Source organism: Haliotis rufescens, unplaced genomic scaffold (assembly GCF_023055435.1).
Source record: "Haliotis rufescens isolate VD_foot unplaced genomic scaffold, xgHalRufe1.0.p SCAF_12, whole genome shotgun sequence".
NCBI lineage: Eukaryota > Metazoa > Mollusca > Gastropoda > Lepetellida > Haliotidae > Haliotis > Haliotis rufescens.
Window position 1 is genome coordinate 31093089 of NW_025963802.1, and position 11228 is coordinate 31104316.

At 38.8% G+C, this 11228-nt stretch overlaps 2 protein-coding genes across 2 annotated transcripts; both read left to right on the forward strand.

Moving 5' to 3' along the window:
* Positions 1–2000: 2000 nt before the first annotated feature.
* On the forward strand, positions 2001–5307 carry LOC124117871 (E3 ubiquitin-protein ligase TRIM56-like; the record flags this gene model as incomplete). Its single annotated transcript, XM_046479899.2, has 4 exons — positions 2001–3099; positions 3819–3937; positions 4810–4950; positions 4981–5307. Coding segments are annotated over 4 exons (1683 nt in total), but the record flags the coding sequence as incomplete, so codon positions are not given.
* A 742-nt stretch (positions 5308–6049) lies between these two features.
* Positions 6050–7945, forward strand: LOC124117244 (protein mono-ADP-ribosyltransferase PARP15-like). The gene is made up of 3 exons (XM_046479029.2): positions 6050–6192; positions 7225–7399; positions 7541–7945. The coding sequence occupies exons 1-3, from the start codon at positions 6076–6078 to the stop codon at positions 7822–7824; spliced, it is 576 nt and encodes a 191-aa protein (XP_046334985.2). The 5' UTR covers positions 6050–6075; the 3' UTR covers positions 7825–7945.
* Positions 7946–11228: the final 3283 nt, after the last annotated feature.

Here is an 11228-nt window from a genome sequence, read left to right on the forward strand (position 1 = left end):
ACAAACGAGCAATGTTTCTCCCCAATACTGTAACTGTTCAATGCTCTGTGACGACAATATAACGTTGCTGTTCCACGATGAAGCTGTCAAAACTTCAATGCTGAGAAACTTAGTCATTAATTGTACATAACTAGTTTAATTGCTATGATTTGTTCGATAATCGCAGCAAACCGCTGCACTGGTTAATAAGAGCGCCTATTCACTTAAATAAATGTAATCGTTTCAATCGCCTCATCTAACTTCCTCTGGGGAACAGATAAACACAGGGTGTTTGTATCTATGTGAAGACCGAGCCACTCAATAGACTGCGAAGGTCACCATAGTGATTTTTCGCATTTGGGTACAAATCCAGACTTGATCAAGTTCCGATTGAGCTGATAAAATACCGTCATTCAGTATGGCCTTCAAACATGTCTATATGCTGATATGCAGAATGTATATCAAATTTTATCAACCAATCGTTGACATTAATATATTCAAGTGCAGTTTTCAAATCTTCATATTTGATTGACTTTTTGCTAACGTAATTGTTAACTCGGGACAGATTTAAAATCAAACGCTTTTTCCCCGACGACTGTATAGACACAGAAAGAGGGTTAACGATGTACGTTGGAGACTCACATTCAATAATTCATTCTAAAATAGCTTGGTTAACAGACTCTGCATGTCTCAACGCCGACCAGTTATTTCTTAACTCCATCTTTGGAGGCCTGGAAATAAAAGGAATTGTATATTCATTGTCTATAATATCAATTATGAATTGTACCAGAATTGAATGCTAGACTTTAACCGACCCTTCACTATAATTTCTGCTGTTCCCTGTTCATATTCATAATAATCATTAGTAAGGGCAATGTCATAATCATCAAGCATATTGTTTCCCGAATGTACATGATCAAAACTACACTTAACTGACCAGTCTGTATCCTGCCTGGGGCGGTCGGGTAGCCTAGTGGTTAAAGCGTTCGCTCGTCACGCCGAAGACCCGGGTTCGATTCCCGACATGGGTACAATGTGTGAAGCCCATTTCTGGTGTCCCCTGCCGTGATATTGCTGGAATATTGCTAAAAGCGGCGTAAAACCAAACTCACTCACTCACTCACTGTATCCTGCCTAAGAGGCACTGGTTGCTGTGGCGTTGACACCTCTGGCGTTGACACCTGTTGTCGCCCTGGTTGTGTAGGGACATTCCCGGATGTAGCGCGTGAACTCGCCGCAAAAATGGCACGATCCATGTCGTGGACCTTTGACCCGAAAGGTGATAGAATGCATGATAGAAACGCTATGCACAGGAGTAGAAGCGGGTAGAGCACATTGTACGTGCTGTGCTGAGATCGACCCGGGAGAAGCACGAGATCCAAAAGGGTTCTTGCGATTTTGTTTCAATTTAAGTTTTCTGCAGCTTTTGATTCCGCTTTCTCAATTTTCTTGTCATCATCAGAATCATCTGCTAAATCATTGGAAACATAATGTCTGACGAATCTGCAATTTTTATCATCTTATTTCTTTTCTCTAATTTTCCGATAGCTTCTTCCACACACCTTGACATATCATCATAATTCCCATTCTGAATGTTTTGTCTGGTATTAAGTAAGTCTTCTAAAACTTCCGAATTAACTTTAAACTGAATTCGATTTCCTTCCCTTGACCAAGAATATTCTGTTTCAGTCTTTAACCTTTTCAAACCTTTGGCTTGCTGAATAAATTCTTCTCTTAGGTGAGAAATTTTTTCCTCCACAGCACTCTCAATATCTCTTTGATTAGTGTCCATTTTTTTCAAAATGGCGTCAAGTTTTCCCGCTGTTGAAGGATCGTCTTGAGACATAATAGAACTTGATACTTATGTTCAGTGTTACTGCCATGCAGCTGCTTTCCAAGCACTTTATCTATACCCATAACATACCCAGGCTAATTACCTCCCTTATATTTAATATTTGCGAAATAAGGATGTCATAAGTTGTTTTTTTACTCACGTGTTCTTGCAGATCCAGCATGTCTGAACCTCCAGAAAAGGGGACGTCAGTTCTCTGAAGGACACATTCCTGGAATGTCCTGTGTGTGTGGAACATTTCAACCAGACAGACCGACGCCCTCGTCTTCTCCATTCTTGCCTCCATGCCTTCTGCACACAGTGTCTTCAACAGCTTCTCGACAAGGAGGGCAACGGTGAAATCACATGTCCATTGTGTCGGCGTATTGAGAAGGTTTCTGGCACTGCTCAGATGATAGCCATTGATCCAGTGAGAGACCAGCTCGTTGAATATTTGCACATTCAAAAGAAAAAACAGGTTTTGTGCAAAGATTGCCCAGATGGAAATCATGCTCGGTCAAGATGTTTTGAATGTGGGGGAAATCTTTGCCTCGATTGCGAAAATGCACATAGAAGAAACAGGAGCACAAGAGGTCATGAGATAAAGTTGTTGGGTGAGTTACAGGCTGCATCCTGTGAATCATTGAAGGTGCGAACATTTTGTTGTAATCATCAAGATCACTTTATTGAATGCTTCTGTTCAACATGCGAGGCGTTGTGCTGTGTGATGTGCGCCATCATAGACCATAAGGGACATGAATTTCAGAAACTAGATGATGCAGCAGCAACCATAATTAAAAAAATTGAAGGTTCAATGAACGAAGTACAAGACATTTTCAAAAGCCTAAGCAATGCTAAGTCAGAAAGTGGTGAGTACGTCACAGTTGTGCAACGGGATAAGGAGAGGTCAATATCTGAAATTAATCAGAAATTTGACGCAATATCAAAACGTCTGAAACATCGCAAAGAAACTCTAATGGGGAGCATAGAAGATCAAAGTGAGAGGCTTATCGCTGCTGCCAATACAAATGGAGCTGCATTTGATGAAGGGTTGGCAGAAATTGAATCAACGATGACTTACTTCTCAAATGTAAAGACAAAGGCCGACAACGTTAATATTCTACAGATACAGTCTTCATTGAGGAAGAAAATTGATCACCTTACGCATAGATATGGGGGTAAAGAAATACCGAAGAACACAGAAAGATGCCACTTTGAAGCTCAACATGAGGAAAACATTCATCAGGGAATTGATGCATTTGGCGTTGTAAGGAGTAGAGGAGCAGAAGGTTTGCAATTCTTCCGTAAAGAATGTACAGAAATATTCATAACTTCCAACATCAAAATACCTCAAGTTATAGAAGGAAACATGTTCTTATAATATAGCTGTCATTCATTAATGAGTAAGAATTTATGAATATGGGTATAAAGAAATAAGTATTCATTGATATATTTTCTTTTTTAATGAATCAAAGGATAAATCAGGAAAACGTGATATTCCTCGTCTTATCATTACCTAAACTGAAAACTGAGATCACCTAAGCTGCACCAAAGAGCAAAAGCTATTCAAACATTTGGAAATCTAAGACAAGCATCTTGATGCTGATATTATATTTGATAGCATGGTGATGGGTTGCATTACTGAATGACGAATGAACATGTCTTTTAGGTGTGTGTCAAGGCACATGTATTTACATGAACTGATGTTCCATTCAGACATAGCTGTATTCACATGTCTGAATCAGCTGTCTAACCTATTGTTACATGTCTATGGCGTTTTTAGTTTGTTATTCCCCTTTTATAAATGCATGCACATTGGGTATCACAAAATGCTCACAACAGACAGTTGCATGTGTTGTGCTTGGTTACCCCCAAGAAATCTTTTACTTCCATATTGGAATGTACCTTTCAAGCACATCAACATTACGTAAACCACATGCCATGCCATGTTGTAGTACTAGTGTGACTTACCAACACGCATCTTCTTTTATCATTATGTAATATACAGGCCTGAGAATGACTGAACCTGAACGATCAGCTGTCAAAAAGAAAGCACTTGGCGTGGCGTGCAAAGCAAACAATCATATTATTCAGGAGGACACACTTAAACTATGGTCCCTAGATGAGGTAAGGTAATGATTTACTTTAGTAGGTGTGCCTTTAAAATAGTGTTTGTCAAACATCAAATTACCATCTTGACAGAAGTCAGTATTGATACAAAACATTGCGTTGGGGAAAAATATTAATTTATGAGAGCAATTCTATTTTCAGTAAAGTGGAATATGATTTTGTTTGTTTGTTTGTTGTTTAACGCCGCAATCAGCAATATTCCAGCTATATGACGGCAGCCTGTAAATAATCGAGTCTGGACCAGAAAATCCAGTGATTGACAGCATGAACATCGATCCACGCAATTGGGATCGATGACATGCATCAACCAAGTCAGCGAGCCTGACCACCCGATCCTGTTAGTCGCCTTTTACGGCAAGTATGGGTTGCTGAAGACCTATTCTACCCCGGAATCTTCACGGGTCAGTGGAATATGAACATGTGGTAAAAAAAAGAACATGTTTCTTCAAAAGGATCACACTGCTCAGGCTTGCTTGCTTTCTTGCTTGCTTGATTGTTTGAGTATGGTTTTACGCCGCTTTTAGCATTATACCCATGTGGAGAATCGAACCGGATCTTTGGCGTTACGAGCGACTGCTTTAACCACTAGGCTACCCCACCAAAACAAACAAGAAATGGCTATTCGATGGGGAAGTATTTGATAACGTTTGTGATTTTATGGTCAAATCCAGTTTTCAAGCGTGAACATATTTGCCTGGCACTTAACTGACTTATCTCATATTTGTCATGACAAATAACAATATGTTCACTTGTTACGATAAGAGAGGGGGGGGGGGGGGGGGGGGGAGTGGTTGGTTAATGTGGAGGATATCTTCAATGTACACTCATGATTGTCTTTGTCTGGTTGTAGAAATGTATTTTTTTTACAGATCAATGATCTCAAAAAGATTGAACAGGAGTGTGGTGTTTCTATAACTGCAAACAAAACCTTAGGAAGTATCAATCTGCACGGGTTAAAGCATAATCTTTCGAATGCAAATGGAAAGGTTTACGAGATGATTCGAGAGTTAGACAGGAAGCGTAAGGATGAGGAATATGCCGACGAACTACAAAGAGTTGTGCAGTGGTCATTTGTAGAGCTTACAGAAGATGGAGAAGACAAAGTTGTTGACTACGATAAGAAAGTTAATGTAATGTTGGAAAGAGCATACACCAAACAACAAAAGACGAAGTTGGTGTATGAGGGATATACCTATGATTTCACCAAATGGGTAGAGTATCCTACAGAGGATGCATGTGACACAGTGACAATGATTCGTCGGGATAAAGTTTCAGGTGAGCTATTGCTTGGTTATTGTTTTTGTCATAAAGTTCATAAAGCGCTTTTATATGGATTTGTCACGTGTACTTGTGATTTATTCTGATTGATTGTGATAATTTTTTGCAAGTAAGAACAAGCGTTATATGTGGAATATGATCGATCTAATAATGTAGGTAACTCAAAATTATTTACATTTGCCTTATGTTCCTATTCTATATAATTATATATCATAGTGTATGCATGACCAATACGCAGATGTCTCTAGTTTGATGGTACTGCACGCACACTGTCATACTTTCTACTAGATTAGGAGATTCAGGAAGTTGTAGTTATTATTGAGGGTATATTCGTAGGTCATATTACATTTCAAGTGGAACTTCATATAATTACATTTGACACACTATTAAACTTCTTGATAGAATGATAGAAAGGAAAGCACGTGCGAGAATTGAGATCCTAACCTATCATCCTACTTTTTTTTTACATAAGTTTTAAAAAGTATTCATTTTCCTAGCCTATGCATAGTCTGTTAGAATATTTTCCCGGCTTGCCATTGCTGTCGTTACACCAGACTAAAATCATATCAGGTTCTGTGAATTGGCTGATTGCCTGTCATTATGCCCCTATCATGCTCATTCTTTTGCGTTGCCTGGATTGCACTACATTTTGACATAGCAGGACTATATCTGACTGCAGTTTTCAAAACTATTCTCTCATTTATCAGATTATATATATAAAGAGCAACAATAATAACAAAATCAGACAAGAGGGCATCAGCTCCAATTACTCGCATTAACTATACGAGGAAAAACATATTCTCGCTGCATACGTCATTTCAGGAGTCTCCGCCCACTTGCCCAGCACATGGGTTGGTATGAACTCCACAGATGAAGTAAAGATTGTACAGGTACAAAATGGAAATCAAGAATTTACCAGGGTACACCAGACGTTTACAGGCGCATTGGGAACTATGCCTGTCCAGATTGGAAGGGTAAGTGAAGCACACTCGCCTCTTTGATGTCATTTCCTCATGAACCATTTGACCAATGAAGTTCTCAACTGTGATGATACCTGGCTCTGTTCAAGAGGTTCGATTCCGAGTTTCAATTCGGCCGTAACAACGCCAATGTTGAAAAACCCTTTTTGTGACCATGAATTGGATGTCAATGCTGACAGCAACATTTGTTAAGTTTTCGTTGACATTATTAACTCTTGACTAAATAGCCAGGATAGCTAGACGTGCCGTGATACTACTTTTACTTTTACGTGATACTACGTGTCGTCCACAACAGCCTATTCTTGTCATAAGTGGTATTTTCATTGCAGTGAACATAACAAGTGTTATTTCACTGCCGTGAACATAACACTTGATATTTGACTGTGTGACTATAACACTTTGACGGAACTATTGTCATACAAGAGTTACCTCCACTTAAATTGTCTCGCTTAATCGTAAGTGTCAAGCCCGTCCTTTTTACGTTATTTCCACATTGACAAGGCAAAATGATGACAGATGGTCATTCATGGAGTTGATATCACTTCTTACCATTTGTTATTCTCTCGACAATGTTTTGCTTAAACTGTAAATTTCTCATTTAACTCGTCAATCGAGATTCTTTGTTTCGCCAACCCCCTTTTTTGTTACTTGACCAGCGTCTATTTTTTCGGTTCCAACATCGGTCTCTAAGGTTGGCAAGAATATTTTTTGTTAAAGTTGATTTTGTATATCATCATTTCGAAATGAACGATAAAGAATTTTCGTGACCTTTAATAATTTTTGATACTTTTATATTATTTTTATTCTTTTCAAGTTGCAAATACAAGGGGTGGTGAACCATCCCTGTGTGTTAGGTAGGGAGAATTTGCTTTTCAAGGTTTTATGTTTGTCATGAAATAATTAAATTTTTGCAGTGATACTGCACAAAAAGTATATATCACCTTTCCCACTGTCACTCGATGAGAGAAACATGATATTTCACCCGACACATGAAATATTCTCTATGTAACATTGCTATGTGTTCAGATCGACAGAGTGCAAAGCAAGACCCTCTACCAACAGTACCAAGCCAAGAAACAACAGTTGGAAAAGCAGAACCCTGGAACAACGATAGAAAGGACGCTGTGGCATGGGACTCCACAGCGGGCAACCATGAGCATCATGACGTATGGCTTCAACAGGAGCTACTGCGATAAAGACAGTGAGTTGGCTTCATATTTCATGGGTTTCTCTCTGATAAAAAAAATGGAAATGGACAGACAAGCTTTAGGACGGTTTTAACAGTATTGCTATGCGCATGTCATAAAGTATTTGACGTATTAAGTATTTTCAATGATTCCAGGTAATGCCCTTGGGGAAGGAGCTTACTTCACCTCTGATGCCGCCTATGCTGCTAGAGACCGCTATGCGCCGGTCGATTGTCAGGGCAACCGACACATGTTCCTCTGTAAAGTACTCACAGGATCATACACCCAGGGCCAACCTCAAATACGAACACCACCACAAAAGGACCCTGCTAAGCAAGAACTGTACGACAGTGTTGTAGACGATCCAGCGAATCCAAAGATCTTTGTCGTATTCAGTGATACGCAGGCATACCCTGAGTATCTTATTTCATTCCAGTAACAATGTGAACATGAGTTTAGGAACTGATTTGGCATGTCAGTAGAAAAATGGGTATTTACCGGCGTGAATCTTGTTATTTTGAACTTGCAATAGTAATTCTGGATCAATATCATCCTTTCCTAATTGGGGCGGTCGGATAGCCTAGTGGTTAAAGCGTCCGCTCGTCACGTCGAAGACCCGGGTTCGATTCCCGACATGGGTACAATGTGTGAAGCCCATTTCTGGTGTCCCCCGCCGTGATATTGCTGGAATATTGCTAAAAGCGGCGTAAAACCATACTCACTCACTCACACACTCCTTTCCTAATTGTTTCGTCAGTACTCAATGAGAGTCATTTCACTATTGTGTATGTCCCAATTTTAGCGCTAGCCTCTCTCAGCAACTAGCACTTGTAAATGATTAATTGAATGATGCAACTTTTGCTTTTAATTTTTAAGTAAGAGTATAATTATATCAGTGTTTGTGGCTTGTATATTTGTAACTGGTAAGTACTTTCACATTTGGTAATGGTAAACATGATTTGCTTGCTTTTGAACCCCATGCGAAATGTCTGAAAACATTTACTACATTTGGCCATAATACCCTGTGAAAAAAGATTCAAATGAGTGGTAATGCACCAGAAAGGTATATAACTGTAACTAGCTCATTTAAGATGATGACATTTTGACTGTGATAAGAAAGAATATGTAGCGTTAGAAGGTAACTTGGTTTAGGGAAAGTTATACCATTCCCTGTTAGCTGTCCATATCATGTAAACATTAATAGGTGAATCACTAAAGAGATTGCTTTAGTTACTTCTACACTTCTGAAGCTTGTACACCCTAACCCTAACCCCTCACTTTTGTATGCAAATTGTGTGAGTGCCTGGATGCTAACAGTAGGGAAGGACATGCTTTCCCTTTCAGCGAACACCTGATGCCATCACTGATGTTCAGTGATCCAATCTTGCCTTCCCAGTGTTCACGTTATATATATAGTTCTGTCTTCATGGCCCAGATATTTGCTTAATAACAGTTCATAAATAAATCATAACAAGATCTTTAATATCTACTTCCACCATAGAATGCTATTCATTTTTCGCATGTTTGTAATGTTTTATTCATGTATGGGAGGCCACAGGCCCATGTACATTTCAGCTGTATAAATACAAGAACACACAGTTGAGGCAATTACATTAAAACCAATACCTAGGTTCCTCATATGAAAGCTCTACTAATTCGTTGCCAATTCCTGATTCATAAGCAGGTGTATATGAACAACAATCAACTTGTGATGTTATATTGACCCCGGCTTGGTATTTTATTTTTTACAGAATTTTACAGAAGTTTTATTGGAGTCGAAACCCATGTTGCGAAGTAATAATTTCCGTATTGCATCAATATAATATATTTTTTTATTACTATGTTTGACATGGGGGATGATGTTTAGTGAGTTTAATGTAATGGTAATATACTATAATATTCAATAAAGTTCCATTGTATAAGCACAAGAATAAAAAGGAAAAATGACCGATCTTCTTTTTCTGTTCTTCTGTTGCTCACACTACTAAGGGGCGCAACTCTGCTCAGCACCTAAGACGACTGGGTCGATCGTGCCCCTCGCGGATAAAGTATTTTGTTCGTTTGTTTGTTGTTTAACGCCACACTCAGCAATATTCCAGCTATGTGACGGCAGTATTAAAATACCTCAAATACGAACACCACCACAAAAGGACCCTGCTAAGAGAGTCATTTCACTATTGTGTATGTCTTAATTTTCGCGCTAGCCTCTCTCAGCAACTAGCACTTGTAAATGATTCCTTGAATGATGCAACTTGTGTTTTTCATATCTCTTACAGTAGTAAGTGTATAATTATATCAGTGTTTGTGGCTTGTATATTTGTAACTGGTAAGTACTTTCACATTTGGTAACAGTAAACACGATTTGCTTGCTTTTGAATTCCATGCGACATGTCTGAAAACATTCACTACATTTGGCCATACTACCCAGTGAAGAAAGATTCAAATGACTGGTAATGCACCAGAAAGGTTTAGAATTGTATGAAAACTAGCTTATTCAAGATGATGACATTTTGACTGTGATAAGAAAGAATATGTAGCGTTAGAAGGTAACTTGGTTTAGGGAAAGTTATGCCATTACCTGTTAGCTGTCCATGTCATGTAAACATTAATAGATTAATGCTTAAACAGATTGCTTTAGTTACTTCTACACTTCTGAAGCTTGTACACCCTAATCCTAACCACTTACTTTTGTATGCAAATTGTGTGAGTGCCTGGATGCTACCAGCAGGGAAGGACATGCTTTCCCTTTCAGCGAACACCTGATGCCATCACTGATGTTCAGTGATCCAATCTTGCCTTCCCAGTGTTCACGTTATATATATAGTTCTGTCTTCATGGCCCATGTATTTGCTTAATAACAGTTAATAAATAAATCATAACAAGATATTCAATATCTACTTCCACCATAGAATGCTATTCATTTTTCGGATGTTTGTAATGTTTTATTCATGTATGGGAGGCCACAGGCCCATGTATATTTCAGCTGTTTTAATACAAGAACACACAGTTGAGGCAATTATATTAAAACCAGGTCCTCATATGAAAGCTCTTCTAATTCATTGCCAATTCCTAAATTCATAAGCATGTGCATATGAACCACTATCAAGTTGTGATGGCACTAGGTGAGCAAGAGTTGGTATTTTAACCATCTATGGACAGATGATTACATATACGAGATGGCCTCTCATTCCATTGTAAAGAAAAGCAATGTAGAAATGACGGTATGACAGTCTCTAATGACTTTACAGAATTTTACAGAAGTTTTACTGGAGTCGAAACCCATGTTGTGAAGTAAGAGTTCCTGTGTTGCATCAATATAATATATATTTTTATTACTGTGTTTGACATGAGGATGATGTTTAGTGAGTTTAATGTGATGTTAATATACTATAATATTCAATAAAGCTCTGTTACATAAGCACAAGAATAAAAAGGAAAAATGACCGATCTTCTTTTTTATCTGTTGTTCTGTTGCTCACACTACTAAGGGGCGCAACTCTGCTCAGCACCTTAGACGACTGGGTCGATCGTGCCCCTCACGGATAAAGTGTTTTGTTTTCGTTTGTTTTTTGTTTAACGCCGCACTCAGCAATATTCCAGCCATATGACGGCGGTCTGCAAATAATCGAGTCTGGACCAGACAACCCAGTGATTGACAACATGTGCATCGATCCACGCAATTGGCATCGATGACATGTATCAAACAAGTCAGCGAGCCTGACCACCCGATCCCGTTAGTCGCCTTTTACGACAAGCATAGTCGCCTTTTATGGCATGCATGGGTTGCTGAAGACCTATTCTAATCGTCATAGCTGGAATATTGCTGAGTGGGCGTAAAATACC

Excerpts from the sequence above, each read along its gene's own strand:
- LOC124117244 (XM_046479029.2), top strand. The coding sequence starts at position 6,076 with ATGAACTCCACAGATGAAGTAAAGATTGTACAGGTACAAAATGGAAAT. Across the intron at positions 6,193-7,224 it reads TGCCTGTCCAGATTGGAAGG|ATCGACAGAGTGCAAAGCAA; the intron begins GTAAGTGAAGCA and ends CTATGTGTTCAG. Across the intron at positions 7,400-7,540 it reads GAGCTACTGCGATAAAGACA|GTAATGCCCTTGGGGAAGGA; the intron begins GTGAGTTGGCTT and ends CAATGATTCCAG.